Source organism: Oncorhynchus clarkii, chromosome 32 (genome assembly GCF_045791955.1).
Source record: "Oncorhynchus clarkii lewisi isolate Uvic-CL-2024 chromosome 32, UVic_Ocla_1.0, whole genome shotgun sequence".
NCBI lineage: Eukaryota > Metazoa > Chordata > Actinopteri > Salmoniformes > Salmonidae > Oncorhynchus > Oncorhynchus clarkii.
In genome coordinates, this window is record NC_092178.1 from 25643377 (window position 1) to 25663914 (window position 20538).

Here is a 20538-nt window from a genome sequence, read left to right on the forward strand (position 1 = left end):
TTACAGAGTTGACACAAACAGAAATGTATTTGAGATGTCTTTTATGCAACACAATGATACATTGACGTGTCTTTATACAATATTTACAGTAACAATGACTTTTCTAGGACTACTGTCCATCCCTTCCCTTCTACAGTAAGCCATTTAAACTTGAACAACCATTTTAGTAAAGGGTGCAAAATGTAACTAAATGACTGGATAAGTTTAGAAATGTCACGTATTCTCCCTCTCCGGCCTCTAGGTTATCAGGCTGCTGATTATCCCGCACACCTGTCACCATCGTCTCGCACACCTGCGCCTCATGACATTCACCTGGACTCCATCACCTCCTTGATTATCTTCCCTGTATCTGTCCATCCCTTCTGTCCATTGTGCTGAAACACAGTTTCACAGATTGTGGCTTTGGATTGATGATTTAGATGTTGACTTATGAAGTGGATAGCGCCAGGGGCACAGTCTTAGTGTATATCATCTGGTTCCTCTAACCTAGAAGGTGTCAGGATCAGCAGGTCAGGTACCCAGGGTGACAACATAGCTGATTTACTATTTGTTGTAATGTCAGGTAGCCTAGCAATACACTGCTGTTTCATGAGATGTTTTCATCTCATGTTTAATCATGTTTCATCAGGAAGTGTTTGATATATAAATAGACTAATATTTTTGAAGTATAGTAGGGCTCCAGACAAACGTTTACCCCCCGGGTGCCACTGGAACTAGTTTGGGACCTGAATACCAGTAAAGTAGTTCACTGCTGGAATATGAGAGCGAACGTCTCATTATATTTTGATAGCTTCTATACTCTCACAGGCCTGTATACTAGCTCAGAGGGAAAAGTACAATAATTACAGGTATATGACTAAGGAAAATCCTTGTTCTACTGAGGCTATATCATCAAGCCATTTAGTCTCCTCAAACCTGTCTGCTGTCTGTCTCTATGTCTCTCTCTCTCTCTCTCTCTCTCTCTCTCTCTCTCTCTCTCTCTCCCTCTCTCTCTCTCTGGTGTTACCTGGTGTAAATACAAGCGGCTGTTTTCAGTCTGTTTCAGTGGGTTTTGTGTTGCCTGGTGTAAATACAGTGCATTCGGAAAGTATTCAGATCCCTTCCCCTTTTCCACATTTTGTTACGTTACAGCCTTATTCTAAAATGGAAGCAAATCAAACATTTCTACACACAATACCTCATAATAACAAAGCAAAAACAGGTTTTTAGAATTTTTTGCAAATTTACTAAAAATGAATAACAGAAATAACTTATTTATATAAGTATCAGAACCTTTCCAATGACACTCAAAACTGAGTTCAGGTGCATCCTGTTCCCATTGATCATCCTTGAGATGTTTCTACAACTTGATTGGAGTCCACCTGTGGTAAATTCAATTGATTGGACATGATTTGGAAAGGCACACACCTCTCTATTTATGGTCATACAGTTGACAGCGCATGTTAGAGCAAAAACCAAGCCATGAGGTCGAAGGAATTGTTCGTAGAGCTCCAAGACAGGATTGTGTCGAGGCACATATCTGGGGAAGGGTACCAAAAATGTTCTGCAGCATTGAAGATCCCCAGGAACACAGTGACCTCCATCATTCTTAAATGGAAGAAGTTTGGAACCACCAAGTTTCTTCCTAGAGCTGGCCCGAACAATTGGGAGATAAGGGCCTTGGTCAGGGAAGTGACCAAGTACCCGATGGTCACTCTGACAGAGCTCCAGAGTTCCTCCAGAGTGCCAGACAGAAGCCACTCCTCAGTAAAAGGCACATGACAGCCTGCTTGGAGTTTGCCAAAAGACACCTATAGGACTCTGACCATGAAAACCGAGATTCTTTGATCTGATGAAACCAAGATTAAACTCTTTGGCCTGAATGCCAAGCGTCACATCTGGAGGAAATTATGATCTACAGTCAATCAAGGATTACAAAAAGAAAACCAGCCCAGTCAACGACCAAGATGTCTTGCTCCCAGGCAGACTAAATAACTTTTTTGCCCGCTTTGAGGACAATACAGTGCCACTGACACGGCCCGCAACTAATACATGCGGACTCTCCTTCACTGCAGCCGACGTGAGGAAAACATTTAAACGTGTCAACCCTCGCAAGGCTGCAGGCCCAGACGGCATCCCCAGCCGCACCCTCAGAGCATGCGCAGACCAGCTGGCTGGTGTGTTTACGGACATATTCAATCAATCCCTATCCCCGTCTGTTGTTCCCACATGCTTCAAGAGGGCCACCATTGTTCCTGTTCCCAAGAAAGCTAAGGTAACTGAGCTAAACGACTACCGCCCCGTAGCACTCACTTCCGTCATCATGAAGTGCTTTGAGAGACTAGTCAAGGACCATATCACCTCCACCCTACCTGACACCCTAGACCCACTCCAATTTGCTTACCGCCCAAATAGGTCCACTGACGATGCAATCTCAACCACACTGCACACTGCCCTAACCCATCTGGACAAGAGGAATACCTATGTGAGAATGCTGTTCATCGACTACAGCTCGGCATTTAACACCATAGTGCCCTCCAAGCTCGTCATCAAGCTCGAGACCCTGGGTCTCGACCCCGCCCTGTGCAACTGGCGCAGCAGCGCCTCTTCAACCTCACGAGGCTGAAGAAATTTGGCTTGTCACCAAAAGCACTCACAAACTTCTACAGATGCACAATCGAGAGCATCCTGTCGGGCTGTATCACCGCCTCGTACGGCAACTGCTCCGCCCACAACCGTAAGGCTCTCCAGAGGGTAGTGAGGTCTGCACAACGCATCACCGGGGGCAAACTACCTGCCCTCCAGGACACCTACACCACCCGATGTCACAGGGAGGCCATAAAGATCATCAAGGACAACAACCACCCGAGCCACTGCCTGTTCACCCCGCTATCATCCAGAAGGCGAGGTCAGTACAGGTGCATCAAAGCTGGGACCGAGAGACTGAAAAACAGCTTCTATCTCAAGGCCATCAGACTGTTAAACAGCCACCACTAACATTGAGTGGCTGCTGCCAACACACTGACTCAACTCCAGCCACTTTAATAATGGGAATTGATGGGAAATGATGTAAAATATATCACTAGCCACTTTAAACACTGCTACCTAATATAATGTTTACATACCCTACATTATTCATCTGATATGTATATGTATATACTGTACTCTATATCATCTACTGCATCTTTATGTAATACATGTATCACTAGCCACTTTAACTATGCCACTTTGTTTACATACTCATCTCATATGCATATACTGCACTCAATACCATCTACTGCATCTTGCCTATGCCGCTCTGTACCATCACTTATTCATATATCTTTATGTACATATTCTTTATCCGCTTACACTTGTGTCTATAAGGTAGTAGTTTTGGAATTGTTAGCTAGATTACTTGTTGGTTATTACTGCATTGTCGGAACTAGAAGCACAAGCATTTCGCTACACTCGCATTAACATCTGCTAACCATGTGTATGTGACAAATAAAATTTGATTTGATTTGATGATCTTTTTCAACGGCAGGGACTGGGAGACTAGTCAGGATCGAGGGAAAGATGAACGGAGCAAAGTACAGAAAGATCCTTGATGAAAACCTTCTCCAGAGCGCTCAGGATCTCAGACTGGGTCAAAGATTAACCTTCCAACAGGACAGCGACCCTATGCATACAGCCAAGACAACGCAGGAGTGGCTTCAGGACAAGTTTCTGAATATCCTTGAGTGGCCAAGCCTGAGCCCGGACTTGAACCCGATCGAACATCTTTGGAGAGACCTGAAAATAGCTGTGCATGAGAGGATATGCAGAGAGGAAATGTTATCTTTATTTAACTAGGGAAGTCAGTTAAGAACAAATTCTTATTTAAAATGACAGTGGGTTAACTGCCTTGTTCATTTTTTACCTTGTCAGCTCAGGGATTTGATCTAGGCCCAACACTCTAACCACTAGCCTACCTGCCACCCGGATACAGATGTGCCAAGAAGACTCAAGGCTGTAATCACTGCCCAAGGTGCTTCAACAAAGTACTGAGTAAAGGGCCTGAATAGTATTTTTTTTTTGTTGTTAATTTTACCCCTTTTTCTCACCAATTTCGTGGTATCCAATTGTTGTAGTAGCTACTATCTTGTCTCAACTCAACTCAACTCAACTCAACTCCCGTACGGGCTCGGGAGAGACGAAGGCTGAATGTGAAGTGCTCCTTTTTTGACTGATCAGCTTCCCTATATGTGTCCAAGGTTTTCCACGTAGGAAGGAGCCCCTCTCTGGGTAGCCAGAACAAGAGCAAGGACAAGAGCCAGCCAGGGCACCAGCCCAGCGTCTTGTCTGTCCGGCCAGTCTGAGGGGGCTAACCAGAAGCTGTAGGCCAGCAGACTATAAAATGGGGTAAACAAAGGGGTTGGGCCGGAGCTGGGGGCTTTTTACTGCATTCCCACGCCAGCAGCAGCAGCCACTCACTGAGAAGTGCTACCTGGAAAACGCAGGCAGGCAGGCAGGCAGGCAGGCAGACAGGGCTCCCCCTCCCCTCCCAGTCTACACCCATCTACCCCCATTCTCTACTACCAGCTGCAGGAGTAGACAACCAATCCAAGGCGAGTGCTGCAGCCCAGGTGTACAAACACTAAACACAGACCCAGATCAAAGGGTCTCATTAAAGGATAATAGATAGACCCCCCCCCTTCAGGTTTGTACCACAGCAGGAGTCTTCTCTATATCAATCCCCTTCCTTAGGCTATACCTGCTAGAGCTCCCCCTACTGTCTGGTCAATGCAGGGGCAAGACAGTCACTTCGAGTCAGGCAACACTGCCCCTATTGGCCAGTTACTCAGCTTTGCTGAGATTATAGGTGGTTTGCTTGTGTACAAAGGCCTTACAACTCTACGTTACTATCACCCAGGACTTTACGTGTTGCATTTGTATTCACACAAATAAAGACACACAGCAGTACTGAGCTAAATAGATTGTCCAGAACGATTATTCACTCTATCCAGCAATTTTGGACAGCAAATGCTAACTGGTACTTGGCAACAGTGGATTTCGGCCTATCCGTGTATTCACCCACACCTGTGAGTGAGCAGTGAAACTGTATAGGCCTCTTATAATAAGATAAACAAATGGAAAAATATAATCAACCAGATGCTGTGTCACTATTACCCAGATGTGCTGGGTATTACATCAGCTTTACATAGCAATGATAAATATTCACAAGAGGGTAGATACTTCATAGCAGAATCATCCTTAAGAATGTGTGTGTCAACTCAGGCAGGCTCTCAAAAACAAGCTGTAAACAATCCAATCAGAACACAAAAGAAAGAGGCACTGCCACATCGTTTGATTTAGATTCAGAAAGCTTTATTGATAGATGTTAGTGAGTCAGGCCTGGGAAAGGTCTGTCTGTCTGGACTGAACGGACCTCAGAGGCCCATACCAGCTCCTGTGTGTCTTTGATGGGGAGGCCCTCTCTTTGTAGTCGGCGTGTTAGTCAGTAAAAGTTAAAGGGCCTAAATGGTCCCTAACAGGAAGCAGTTTACATGGTGATGCTCAAGCTGCCTGTGGCCCCTATTGTTCCAGGGCCCCTCACCACTTCATTACTATTTCCATAAGAAAGGAACAGTAATTTGCCCTTTTCTTCTGGTCTCCCTTCATCTTGGTGGAGTGCACCTCTCTCTCTCTTTTCTCACTTTTTCCTTCTCTCGTCCAACCTACCCATTTATCGGGTGGAAATCTAAGGGTTGGTTATGTAATCTTTAAAGCATTTAAAAATCACGGAGACCAGTTATTAAAGATTATAAATAAATCAAACTGTATAATGTAGAAGCATTTGTCTGTTTTGGGATGAGAAGTAGGACTAACTTGTAAAGCATATTGACCTGAGAAAGTCAGCTCTGTCCATTGATGAAGGAGGGGTTATTATGTGAAACTTGATGTCTTCTGAGGAGTTTAGCATAGCTGAGCTGTGCACAGAGAACAGTTTCAAATCCTGACTGACTGAAGGGACACTGTGACTGACCACTCTGTTCTCTGACCATTCTGTCCTCTCACCTGGATGGAGAGAAGGCTAGTGTAGAGAAGTCTACCAGCGGAGTTACAGAGACCATTGTGGAGAGCGTTCATAGGGTTTCACAGAGATAGAGAAGGAAAGATACTTTCAAGACAATATAGAAATATTGGTCATCCACATTATAAGGCATGGATGGTGTTCAAAACCAGAAAAGTTGACCATATAGTGAATCCCAGCTGTGGCAAAGCACATGAAGGAAAGAAACACCCCCACCCCCCCTCAAACACACAACCCACCCCATACTCCACCCCACCATCCCCTTCCCCTGCCCTTTATCCCACACTTTGAACTCCTGAAGTGAGAAGGGGAGAAATGCAGCGAGAGCAGAATTAATCTATGCGTAGAGAATGATGTGTAACCTCTCCAGTTAATCCCATCAACCTTGGCGCATGGACACATCCTGGGACACATGCAAACACCGATCAAACATGTCCTCTCTTGCTCACACCTGGTCGGATCCCCCAGGATCCCCATATATCCCACTGGGTGGGCAAATACCCCTGAGTCTCCTATGGTAGCCCTCAGTCCTGTAAACCTGTGAACGACCTTAGTATTACCCACAGATATAATGCATGACACGTCTAGTGCACAGAATTACATGTGTTTAGGAGTGTTTGCATGGTTGAATGCGGCAGATTCTGTTTTCAGCCCAACAGTAGCCCTGTCCTGCTTTGCCCCTCTATTTACAGGAGTAGGTGGTTCCCCCTCACTATTGAATGTCACTTGTCAACATGAGGTGAAACAGTCTGTCATTATATCATCCAGGGTGGTTATAATTCCAGCCATAACACCTCTATGGTTCTATCTCTCTATTTCTCTCTGTTTTCCGAGGGTCTTAGCCGGAAGGCTGCTTGTTGTTCCTCGAGTCTGAGAAGGGGAGAGCGGCCAGCAACGGACCCCCTCAGTGAGTTGGGCTGTTTTACCCACGGCCCCATGCTGACCCTGACAATAGAACCAGGATGGAATCCTCGTCTGACCTATTGTTGCAGGGGGAGCCAAAGAGGCTGGTTGAGGTCCAGAGTATGTACTCAAAATGTGTCTCAGAGAAGGAGTGCTGATCTAATAATTATGATCTAAAAGGCTTAACAGATCCAAGATCTGCAATCCTACTCTGAGACGCTTTGCCTCCACCCGAGCAGGCCTCCTTATTACACTGTATTTGCTTTGGAGATGATCTCATCCCAGGTGACCCTTAATAGGTTACTGGCTCCTCTTAATGATACTCCTCTATTCCTTTACAAAGCCATCATTTTTGGTTTTACATACTACCTATATACACTACCGTTCAAAAGTTTGGGGTCACTTAGAAATGTCCTTGTTTTTGAAAGAAAAACTTTTTTTTTTGTCCATTAAAATAATAACAAATTGATCAGAAATACAGTGTAGATATTCTTAATGTTGTAAATGACTATTGTAGCTGGAAACAGCAGATTTTAATGGAATATCTACATAGGCCCATTATCAGCAAACCATCATTCCTGTGTTCAAATGGCTCGTTGTGTTAGCTAATCCAAGTTAATAATTTTAAAAGGCTAATTGATCATTAGAAAATCCTTTTGCAATTATGTTAGCATAGCTGAAAACTGTTGTGCTCATTAAAGAAGCAATAAAACTGACCTTCTTTAGACTAGTTGAGTATCTGGAGCATCAGCATTTGTGGGTTCAATTACAGGCTCAAAATGACCAGAAACAAAGAACTTTCTTCTGAAACTCGTCAGTCTATTCTGGTTAGAGCCAGTTTGCGCTGTTCTGCGTTATACGAGATCATCAGTTTCTTGGCAATTTCTCGCATGGAATAGCCTTCATTTCTCAGAACAAGAATAGACTGGTGAGTTTCAGAAGAAAGTTATTTGTTTCAGGCTATTTTGAGCCTGCAATTGAACCCACAAATGCTGATGCTCCAGACACAACCCAACCAGCCGCACTGCTTCTTAACACAGCGCGCATTCAACCCAGAAGCCAGCCGCACCAATGTGTCGAAGGAAACACCGTGCACCTGGCAACCTTGGTTAGCGCGCACTGCGCCCGGCCCGCCACAGGAGTCGCTGGTGAGATAAGGATATCCCTACCGGCCAAACCCTCTCTAACCCGGACGACGCTAGGCCAATTGTGCATCGCCCCACGGACCTCCCGGTCGCGGCCGGTTACGACAGAGCCTGGGCGCGAACCCAGAGTCTCTGGTGGCATAGCCCTTAACCACTGCGCCACCCGGGAGGCCCTGATGCTCCAGATACTCAACTAGTCTAAAGACGGCCAGTTTTATTACTTCTTTAATCATAACATCAGTTTTCAGTTGTGCTAACACATTGCAAAATAGATTTCTAATGATCAATTAGCTTAATAAAATGATAAACTTGGATTAGCTAACACAACGTGCCATTGGAACACAGGAGTGATGGTTGCTGATAATGGGCCTCTGTAGGTCTATGTAGATATTTCATAAAAAGTCTCCAGCTACAATAGTCATTTACAACATTAACAATGTCTACACTGTATTTCTGATCAATTTGATGTTATTTTAATGGACAACATTTTTTGCTTTTCTTTAACAAACAAGGACATTTCTAAGTGACCCCAAACTTTGAACAGTAGTGTTTCCAAATAACTAATTTGATTGAAAAATATAAACGCAAAGGGTGTAAAGGGTTGATCCCATGTTTCATGATCTGAAATAAAAGATCCCAGCAATTGCACAGTCACAAAAAGTGTATTTTTTATTTTGTGCATGAATTTGTTTATAATAGATCAGGGCCTAATTAATGTATTTCTATTGACTGATTTCTTTATATGAACTGTAACTCAGTAAATTCATTGACATTTTTTATATTTTTGTTCAGTATATATATTTGACTTGTTTATAATGAATACAGATTTCCATTACCTACCGACAATGTAGTCTTATTTCTTTTCATTTACCTGATCAAATGGATGGTAGAAAGCTATAAAGAAATGCTGCTTTTAGAAGTGAAATACCACTCATTGTGGTGAGATTGTATGAACACCAAGAGCAATATTCCATAAAGAATTGTACCTAAACATACCTAAAATCATAAAAAAACTGGGACTTCTAATCATATTTGTGCAGTTAGTATACCCTTGAGATTTATTTGAAAAATCTCCTCTTCAGCGATGTCAGGCTCTTAATCTAAAATACCATGACAACCTCATCTAGTAACCTGGTAATATTAACTCAACCTTTCCCAACCTATGAACTACAAATATCGATGTCATCCACTCTGTAAACGGATGTTGTCTGCTTGCTCTAGCCCTACCTGGTACATGCTCCTGACTCTATATACCTCATTCAATATCAGATCATATTTATAGCAATTCATAGGAGATCCATACAACCTCTAGTCTCAAAGCCAGGACACGTTACATAATTGCAACACATGGTGACTCAACATCTACAAGTTTCATTTCAAACACATTGAATATGTCAGTCAGTTGGGAGCCCTTGGGCCTGAGGCTTGGAAGTCATCCAAATTCAATACAACTACCTGTTAACCTGGCCTTCAACTACGTTTTACAATTGTACACTTTCAATTCATGGGTAATAAAAACATGAGAACAAATAAAAAATGTGACATTTGCTGCATCTCGCAACGTCTCTGAAAGCTCTTGTAACATTTCACAATGAACTAAATGCCTAATCTGCATCTTAGCTAATCTCACATGGTATTTCAGTTATTTTTCTCTTACATTAAAGTACCGATGATGCCAGATTTCAATGAATGTGGTTTGAATTCATTTATTTTAAAAGAAAAAACGCCAAACATTTCTTTAAAACATCCAGAACACAGTAACAAATGCAACACAACAAAGATGGGAGTTATTACAGTCGTCAAGTTTCTGTCAGTCACAGGAATGAGACTAACAAGAACCCATCACTTTAGGACTACAGAAATGGGAAGACAAAAAGGGTGATGAAGACAAAGAGAGAGAAAGGGCGATGAAGAAAGAGAGAAAGGGTGATGAAGAAAGAGAGAAAGGGTGATGAAGACAGATAAAGAGAAGAGAGATTCAATTCAACTGTAAGATCGGCGCCGGAGGTTGGTTTTGATGAGGATTCATAGTCGTCGTTTTCCTGGGCAGAGTAAGAGTGCAGAGGGGTATGGAGGGTTGGCTGGGGAACGACAGTGACATCTCTTAGCTGAACTTGGCTTTAGAGAAGTCCATCTCTGGGTGCTGCGACATGAACCTGGAACACAATGGGGGGGGGGGGGGGGGGTCACATCCTAGAGTCTGAACAGTGAGAGAGTAGCCTGGATCCAGGCTACAAGGGTTTGGCAATGACAACGATCATAGGCGTTTGCAAGACTAGCCATGTTTAAGTCAGATTACACTGGATAAACTCATCCCAGCATTGAGCCCAGTAAAATGACAGTGGAGAAAGCCAAGCTGGTACCAGCACAGTGAAGCCAGTTACAGATGCACTGAAGTGGACATTTTCTATGACACCGATAGGTCAATATTTTCTTCGCAATATTGACCTCTCCCTTCATTTTCTCACCTCCACAACAGGCCAATGCAGATATAATTTAAGGCTTTTAAATCGCCCGATACCGACATGGTTAAAAGAACACCGTACAAAGTAACCACATCAGACTAACACCCATTCATAAAGGATTTGGATTTCCTCTATTGTGTCACACAGTAATGAACAGAAGTCTAACCATAGTAAGTGTACTAGATCTTTTGAATAGGACACTTTCATAAACAGAAGAAGTGTGAGACGTGGCAGAATGACATCACACATATAACCAGCCAACTTATTATTGGCCTCGCCTCGTCATGACCAGGACAGGGGGTAGAAGGGATTAATAACATGAACTTTGATAAGAGACTGTTCTCTACATCCATCTCCGATGGCTCCTTCCCTTAAATAGGGTTTCTAGTAAGCCACAGGTGAACAAGGGTAACCTAACGCTGGCCTTGCTCGTGACTGGGACTAGAAGGGATTAATAACCTCCACAGTGATAAGAATGTCCTGTACATCCATCTCCAATGGTTACGGCTCCTTCCCTCTATCCCGTACACACCCCTTATCACTGTGTAATGGTTCTTCTACCTATACTAGTCTAGTGAATCATACAGAGATCATTCAGGCAGTATTTGCCAACTATCAGTAATGGACCTCACATTGCTCAGGTCACGTCACTGGGAAATAAGGACATGGTCATTGTCTGGTCATGCAATCTGTCGAATACAGAGCATATTCATAAGACGACGCAGTATGTAAAATGCATATAACTTTGTTCTTGAATAAATAAATAAATAAATAACAGGGCACAAACTATGCAATCCACCTGCTCATAACAAAAAGGTCAACAGTGGGAGACATGCACATTGAGACTGACTGTACAATGATGGCCGAGGTCAGCGTGGGTCCCTGACTTTGAATAGGGATAACATATAATCCATAATCCACCTGCTGAAAAGGAGTGCAGTGGGTGACACGGGGCATTATGATGGTCGAGGAACAACAAGTGAGGTCAGCTCTAGTCTCCGGACTCAGTTGGGAAGCTGGTACAGACGTCTCACTATCTGTTTATGGCTGCAATGATTGTGTGACCTGACCTTGACAGGAAACAGTAGGAGGCAGCCGCTTTTACATTCACCTTTTCCTCGTTTCTATGGCTCTGTTAAACTATCCAGTATATTGGAACATGTTTGACAATAAAAAGAAAAGCACCAAGTAAAACTATAGAAAGTAAACAACAGACAGAACATTGTCTTGTCAGTAGGTATATAACATGAAGTACTTTTCTAATGTTCAATTCTGTCAGTAGATTACCAGTAGTTAAGTCCCAGTGATTATTGGGATAGGTCAAACATTTCACTGTCTATGTTTTTATTTTCTTTATTTTTATTTAACTAGGCAAGTCAGTTAAAAATAAATGCCTTATTTACAATGATGGCCTACCCCTGCCAAACCTGGACGACGCTGGGCCAATTGTGTGCCGCTCTATTAGACTCCCAATCACGACCGGATGTGATTCAGCCTGGATTCGAACGAGGGACTGTAGTGACGCCTCCTGCACTGAGATGCAGTGCCTTAGACCACTGTGCCACTCTGGAGCCCAATGTTAAGAAAAGTACTGCACTACTTAAACTGTGTCATGATGGACATGCTATATGATGGTGCTATAAGCAATGTGCTGAAAGCTACTTTTTGAGGATGTCTTGTTTCTTCTGCTCTTCGGAGGTGGGTAGACCCATGGACTTCTGTCTCTGATCATACATCATCTTCTCCACCATACCACGGGTCTCCCCATCCAGATCTGACAGCTGAGACAGCAGGAAGAGAGAGAGGGTGAGAGGGAGGAATATAGAGAGATGGAAGAGGAGTGAGAGAGATGGAGAGTGAGGAATATAGAGAGATAGAAGAGGAGCGATAGAGAGATGGAGAGTGAGGAATATAGAGAGATGGAGAGTGAGAGGGAGGAAAACAGAGAGATGGAAGAGGAGCGATAGAGAGATGGAGAGGGAGAGGGAGGAATAGAGAGAGATGGAAGAGGAGTGATAGAGATGGAGAGTGAGGAATATAGAGATGGAAGAGGAGCGATAGAGAGATGGAGAGTGAGAGGGAGGAATATAGAGAGATGGAAGAGGAGCGATAGAGAGATGGAAAGAGAGGGAGGAATATAGAGATGGAGAGTGAGAGGGAGATGGAAGAGGAGAGATAGAGAGATGGAGGGTGAGAGGTTAGGAATATAGAGAGATGGAGAGAGAGAGGGAGGAATATAGAGATGGAGAGAGGGAGGAATATAGAGATGGAGATGGTGAGAGATGGAGAGTAAGGGAAAGAGCTTTAGTAAGTGGGAGATAAATGACCCTTTATTCTTTAAATAAAGTAGAATAATCACATGTTCTCTTGCAATATATAGTGAGCCTTGCATCGGTAGCTTGGCGTTGGTTACCTTCGAGTTCTCTGGACAGATCTTCTTTGTATTGAGTTCTGGATCCGTGGTCACCAACTTATTCCACCACTCCATCTTGTTGATCTGAAACAGACGCAAGGCATGATTTAGTGTATTAAAAGGTTTCAGAGTGAAAGAGATGTTTCATCTCAATGAAACCCCTTGTAATACAAGATAAATAAAAGCAGTACCTTCTCCAGGTGAATGGTGACCACCTTGCCGTCCTCAATGAGCCAGGAGCTCTCCTCCACCTTGACGTGGTTGTAGAGCTGTCCATCGATCACAGGAGGATGGCCCTTCAGACCCACCTTCAGCACACCACGCTGGATGTCCACCACCACATCCTTCCCCTTCATACGGAACTTCACATCAAAAGGCACCACCAGCTGAGGGGGCGGGATAAAGGGGAAAACCCAATTAGAATGAAGGCACCACCAGCTGAGGGGGCGGGATAAAGGGGAAAACCCAATTAGAATGAAGGCACCACCAGCTGGGGGGCGGGATAAAGGGGAACACCCAATTAGAATGAAGGCACCACCAGCTGGGGGGCGGGATAAAGGGGAAAACCCAATTAGAATGAAGGCACCACCAGCTTGGGGCGGGATAAAGGGGAAAACCCAATTAGAATGAAGGCACCACCAGCTGGGGGGCGGGATAAAAGGGAACAACCAATTAGAATGAAGGCACCACCAGCTGGGGGTGGGATAAAGGGGAACAACCAATTAGAATGAAGGCACCATCAGCTAGCAAGATAAAGAAGAACACACAGAATGCCTGATTACCTTTTCTGCCCAGATTACATCTTGCCCAATACTAACCCAATCCCTAGCAACTGGGGGCAGAAAGATAATCATCCGCTCTGAAATAGAGGAGCTGCCCAGCCCATGCATAATGTGCAAAAATGAACAGAGAGCACAAAATACCCCTTCATAGTTAAACAATCATGCTACAGTTAAACTTTAATATCCATGCACTAGGGGATACTAAAACCAAAGGCAAATAAACTCACGTCCACTTCAGACAGGGATTGTGTCCAACGATAGTTGGCCAGGTCAGCTCCATTGCCTGCATTAGGTTTAATCTTGTCCTTGTCTTTCTCATCTTCTTCTCCATCGGAATCAGTCTGGCAGAAATCAACTAGTTATGAATTTGCTTCAATTGCCTTCAACATGCATAAAATACCCTTGTGCTGTTAACTATATGCATACGTTTTCCCCCCTAGTTTATTTCCCAAGTGAGATACCCCGCCTATATGATAGCAGGGGAAACAGTGATGTCTCACTACAGCTCATTTATCTACTGAGGCATCCCAACCAAATCTCTTACCTCCTTCTCTCCCTTCTCTCTCCCTTCCTTCTCAGCTTTCTCAGGTGGAATTTCTGCATTTGTGTTTGTGGCCTCTTTCTTCTCCTCTTGTTTCTTTTGCTGAAACCAAGACAAGACAAAAAGACAGACATCAAGCTTCATCAAGACAAAGACTAGGATGGTCCCCGATTAAAAAAACCATTGGTTTACAGAGGGTTGTCTGTTCTTTACCAAGTGTTGTCTGTGTTTTGTGCTCATGCACATAATTACGTTACCCAACCTTCCCCAGTAAAACTAACCCTGTCTGAATAGGATACAATAGAGCCTGACCTATAGCATATCATAATAAAATCAATAAATTGGTTATAACAAACTCTGAACACCGTAACACGTGATAGCAAAATTGATGCAGAGGACGTGACGAATAAAATTTAAACTGGGGAATGTTTTCTGGTTGCTCAGGAGGTAAAGGGAAAATCTGATGTGTGGAATAAATGTGACTAGTTGTGTAAAATCCCAGAGATCAAGAAAAATACGGTAAGGAGCAAATGATGCATGCATATTATGTGTCTTAAACAGGTGCTGTATCGATTACAATATGAATTTTCTGACCGTTTGGAACAATGTAAACACTAAGGTAAAAGCGTACCAGAGAGTCTGCTCTAACATTTTTATGTTAAGCCTTTATTACAGTAAAGACTAAAAACAGTTGCATTCATTCATGAATGCAATTTCCCGAAAAGGAAAAGTTTATTTATTGCATAAGCTAATTATTAAATGCTCGCTTTAGTGTATTTAAAAAAATGTCATGCTTGATTGCGTTTCAAATCATGAATGACTCGTATGCTGTGTGGTGACATGAACGAATGAATGATTGATACAGTAGCCTATAGAAGTATTGAAATATAGGCCTAAGTTAATTACAGTATAAGACTAAACAGGATGCCCTAGAGCTCGATGGGGGTTATACAAGGCTGCTATATTAATCCTACTAATGATAATGACATTACTTATCATCATTTTTTTTATTTTTTTTATTTCACCTTTATTTAACCAGGTAGGCTAGTTGAGAACAAGTTCTCATTTGCAACTGCGACCTGGCCAAGATAAGGCATAGCAGTGTGAACAGACAACACAGAGTTACACATCATAATAATAATAATAATAATAACAACAATGAGATCAAGAAAAAGGAGGGGTTTTGTTATAAATATAATTTCCCCAACAATTTAGAACAGTGTAAAGACTAAATCAATTATACATAATACTAGAAAGGCTGTTCTAACTAAAATTACAGCGAAGCAAAGATTAAACACCGTCTAAGTTGTGAAATTGTTTACTCGACATGTCGGTGAGTGTGGCTTGGTAGTCACGGAATCAGTAGGCTATTAAACAAACACTCAAACAGGCAACATAAGCAAGATCTGTCTTATTTCTGTAGATATATTGATGATTTATAAAGACAGGCACATTTAACAGTTAGGCTATTGATTATAGACCTAATTAAGTTGGGGTTTCCTCTCTCCTCACTTTTCTTAGACAATAAGTCCAGGGCTGTTTTCTTCTCTCCTCATTCTGCTGCTGTTCTCCACAGCATTGTTCTCAACATCAATAACTTTGCAATTATGCACATAGCAACATTGTCTAGGAAAAGGCACCAATTCAACAGCACACTGCTGTGTTTCAGAACCATGGAAAGCGACCGGTAAAACGTGCATTTGTTATAAAATAATATTATTTTTATTAGTGTTTCAACATTGTTCTTATGTAATATAACCATATACAATTTCAGTTTAATATGTCTTAGACTGATGGACTGTGCCATCTCCAAGGCCTCCACAATGGATCAGTTCACTCAGCGTGAATCAGACGGTTGATATTTTCTGCTACTACTCGACTAAAGAAATCTCAGTCCGCCAACAGCCTATCGACCAAACAATTGACCAGTCGACTAAACGGGGTCAGCCATAACAAAGACAAACCGTTAAATCTAATGTGTATAGCACATCAAACATTCATAAGTGACAACACGTTTTTCTTACCTTGTCGATTTCAGACTGAAGTCTCTCTGCCTCTTCGTCTGTCAGTTCTTTGATTTTGGGCTCGTCGTCTGCTTTCTTAATCTTATTTTTCTCCTCTTCTTCAGCTAGCTTAGCAGCCCTCTCTGCCTTCTCTCTCTTCTCCTTCTCCTGTCTCTTCTCCTTCTCTCTGTGGGCCTTCAGGGCAAGACCGCTGTGTTGGGCAAACGACTCCTTCACCAGCTGGGGACAGAGGTATTATTACTAGGTAACACAGCCACAAAGTCATAAACCCCTCTTAATTCTCCTCTTCAAATCTAATTTTAAAACCTGATCCTAACCCCAATCCTAACCTTAAAACACCTTTAAAATGTTTACTATATACCCAATTTTGACTTTGTTACTGTGCTAGTTCATAAGATTAGACATATTAGTTCAGCATCTCTTGATGTATGCATTTTTGTTCTGTTAGGTATCCAATTTTGGACTCACCTTCTCTGGTGCACCTGCCTCGCCACCCGTGAAGAAGTCTGTTTTACGCCGGAGGAAGCTGAAAAACGTGTTTACTAACTGTTGGACGAACAAATATTACATTAGAGATGATATATAGCGAACCTGCGCCTTATAGGACTCACAAGCCTATTTGTTATGGCTTACTAACGGTACCACACCAACATGCCTAAACACTGCTAACTAGCCTATGGTTAACGATTACGCTACTGGTGTGATATTTAATATATGCGACTAACATTAGCTACATGTTTGTGGTGTTATATGCATGGTGCAAACGCTGGACATTTTCCCATCCCCCATATAGCTAACTTAATTAGCCGGCTAGCCAGTTGTTGATGAATTTGCTAGCTAATGTTAGCATGCTATCAAACTGTAATTTACCTCTTGTACACCTCCTTCGTGCTGTTGTGCCATAACAAGCAACATCCCGTCATACTTTTCATCATCACCCATTTTCTGTTCTAATATATATATATCCTTTTATATATATATAAACTTGTATGAAAATATAATTTGAAACGGACAGGCTAGCAGCAACAGGGAGCAATGTAAAGTCACGTTGCTGTACTACTTCCTGGAAACAAGCACCGCCTTGTTTCTAAGAGAATGGAAAGTTTGATGCAATGGGAGGCCAAGCTTTTAAATGACAACCAAACAGCCAATTAGATCGTGTTACATGAACGGATATGGACACATTCAAATTTTGACGGGGGGAAAATAGGAATATTCTAGATTAGAAATGAGTGTTTGATTGATGGCAAAAATATTGCTAATTAATTATGCCATAATTATCGTATATTCATTTTATTTCACGATTACACATTATTTCTTCCTTAATCTGTTATAACTGTGCATTTTAATAAATTAAAATGTATTTATGGAAAGACATTTTTACATGCAAACAGATGATTTGTATGCTCAAGGATAACATTCTGATTCTGAAATTCTTTATTGTAGCCATTATAGCTCATTTCCCCACCTCTGAATCAGCAATGATCCTATTGAAAATGTTACATATAATAGTTGTAGAACATCTTTCTAATTCTAACCCTCATTTATTGTCCATGATAGTGATTTAGCCGGAGATATCGCTGATGGATAGATGTCATTGACCAACAGCTCTTTGACCCAGATAACATATCTGTGGCGCCATGACTGAACTATTCAAATAAAGTGAAATAAGGGTCACAATGACCATCACACAGAGTTATGTTGAGTGATATGCAACATGAGTGGAAAGATTAATGTTTTCTATGTTGCATAGCCTATTTGCAAAAACACATGTAAGGCCAAAAAGAAAGTAGGCTATTGATCATGATAATAAAATTATATCTATCTATGTGATTAGGATCTAGGATCTAACAACTTCTGTTGTTTTCCTAAAATTATATTACTCTTTGTCAATACCAACATTTATGCTGCTATCCTATGATCCTAAGTCTGCATTTACCCCTTAACTAGCACGTAATCGAAGACTGAACCAAGGCTGTGTGTTGGGGTAGCAGTCTGTATGGGAGCATTGACCCTGTCCTTGGTAGCCTGGTACAGGCTGAGTTAGTAACTGCAGGTAAACATGATAAATGACATTGACCCCAGAGCGCAGCCGGCTTCCTCACATCTCTCCCTCCCTGCAGGGCAAATGTCACAGTTGTTATGAATACGCCCTATTACCTCGCTCCACGTGGATAGAACCCAACGCAGCGAGCAGAGCAGTCCAGGGTCACTCTGTTTGTTCTCGGGTGTGTGTGTGTGCTCTGAGGGGGAGGGGTCAAGGCTGACTTGTCACACACAGATCAGAGAAGCGTGTCCTATCTTCCTATAAATAGGACTTGGGCTACTGGAGTTGTCAGACAGTCAGAGCTGCTGATCACACTGCTGGACAATATTTCAAAGAGAGAATGTGGCTATTCTCACGTCTGTAGCATAGCTCTGTAAAGCCTCCGCACTGGGGACATCTTATCATCTACTGATTGATTGATACTTTATTGATCCTCAAAGGAAAATTCATCATGATGTTTCCACTTGAAGAGATGAAGACCACCTGTCACTGTTCAGGTTACCGGGAGCAACAACATCAGCCTCACACCATCCTGTACAATATCCTGAGCCGGGCGGACAGTAACTACAACAACAACAACAGTCTGATCAACAACAACCACGTGAACCAGTATGACTACAACATGATAATGCCTCACAACTGTCATTGTGAGCGGCGACGGGCAGTGTGTCTGAAGAACCCTGAGGGAACCTGTCAGGTGGCGTCTGATGTTCTGGTCAAAACCATCCGCTTCATGAAGAGTTTACCCTCCTTCAGTCAGCTTCCAGTGGAGGATCAGCTATCTCTGCTGAGGGACTGCTGGGTGCCCCTGTTCTCTCTGGGCCTGGCCCAAGAACGGACTGTGTTCGAGGTGATGGATGTACCACAGGCTAGCATGCTGAGGAGGATTCTCCTTAACAGTCAGGGGCCACGGAGTGAGGAAGAGCAAGAGGAGGAAGATGAGGGGAAGAGGTCTCTGCCCACGCTGGCTGGGGTGCATAAACTCAGATCCTGTCTGAACAGACTGTGGACTCTGAATCTCAGCCCAAAGGAATATGCCTATCTGAAGGGTGCTATGCTGTTCAATCCAGGTAAAGCTCTTCTTCTCAGCATGATATGGTCTACTGTGGAACTCCAAATCTACCTGAACTGACATTCTATTAATTTCATTCGATTGAAATATTTGAAGCAATCAATGGCATAATCAATTATTATTTAACAATCTAACATGACAAATGATGGTATACAGCTTCACTCTTCAGTCACATTAGTGTTAAACTGCTGATGGTGGAATACAGTTGAATTGACATTCCATTTACCCCAATTCCTCTTAACAGACGTCCCAGGACTGAGCACCACTGTGTTTATCAACAGTCTCCAACAGGAGGCCCAGAGAGCTCTACAGGAGGTTGTCCTGACCCTTCACCCAGGAAACTCGGGTCGATTCAGCCACATCCTACTATCGACTTCTGCCCTACAGGCTGTCAGCCAATCACTCATCACAGAACTGTTCTTCAGACCTGTTATTGGTCAGGCGAATCTGTTTGACTTGTTAAGTGAGATGCTGTTTATGAGACAAGAGTACAGCTGAAAGTTTGTGCGTGTGTATGGGGTATGTGTGTGAATTACATTTTAGGTTATTTTCTACTGACAAATATGAATGTGAAGATTGCAACTAAGCAATACAAGTTTTATAAACAAAATGTTTCAGTTTCTCTCTTCTTTACACATATTTAATCACTCTTCTATCATTCATTTTTGGCATACATCTGACAATTTATCAGTGGTGTGATAAAAATAAATGAAGTGAGAGCTACTGTATTTTCCACTGATAGAAAAATCATGGACTTATTGTACTCGCTCTTAGCATATGTACTCTGGCTCCTACTAGTGGTTTCCTACATGCAACTACAAACATGTTGTGCTGTATACCATACAGAGAAGTACAGAATGGAAAGTACCAAAAATCCCTTGAGTGATATTACCTGGAATTGAACATTTCAACACATGATAAGGGAGACAAAATGTGGCATTGGGCCATGTATTAATACTCAACTAGCTCAACAATGTGTAAACAGTTATCCATTTCCTGTAAACCTACCTCTTATCAATTTCCTGTCTATGGCCAGAACCAGATTAACCTGTTTTACATGAACAACCAAACATGTAGTCAGTCATCCTGTTACAGTTATTTGGTGGCCTGTA

The 20538-nt window shown here is 42.5% G+C and overlaps 2 protein-coding genes across 3 annotated transcripts; one reads left to right on the plus strand and one right to left on the minus strand.

The window, feature by feature from the left end:
- Positions 1-8854: 8854 nt before the first annotated feature.
- Positions 8855-17387, minus strand: LOC139392243 (nuclear migration protein nudC-like). Of its 2 annotated transcripts, none has more exons than XM_071140084.1 (9): positions 17178-17387; positions 16776-16853; positions 16308-16526; positions 14287-14385; positions 13970-14083; positions 13152-13346; positions 12961-13044; positions 12210-12328; positions 8855-10238 (listed from the first exon to the last, which is right to left on the minus strand). In XM_071140084.1, exons 1-9 carry the CDS (start codon positions 17247-17249, stop codon positions 10187-10189), a joined length of 1032 nt encoding a protein of 343 aa, XP_070996185.1. In that variant the 5' UTR covers positions 17250-17387; the 3' UTR covers positions 8855-10186. The 2 variants fall into 2 exon arrangements, with proteins under 2 accessions (XP_070996185.1, XP_070996186.1); XM_071140085.1 differs by having other exon boundaries at positions 10002-10238; positions 13970-14085; positions 14298-14385; positions 17178-17371.
- A 1257-nt stretch (positions 17388-18644) lies between these two features.
- Positions 18645-20036, plus strand: LOC139391841 (nuclear receptor subfamily 0 group B member 2-like). Its single transcript, XM_071139433.1, has 2 exons — positions 18645-19424; positions 19671-20036. Exons 1-2 carry the CDS (start codon positions 18806-18808, stop codon positions 19922-19924), a joined length of 873 nt encoding a protein of 290 aa, XP_070995534.1. The 5' UTR covers positions 18645-18805; the 3' UTR covers positions 19925-20036.
- The last annotated feature ends 502 nt before the right edge of the window (positions 20037-20538 follow it).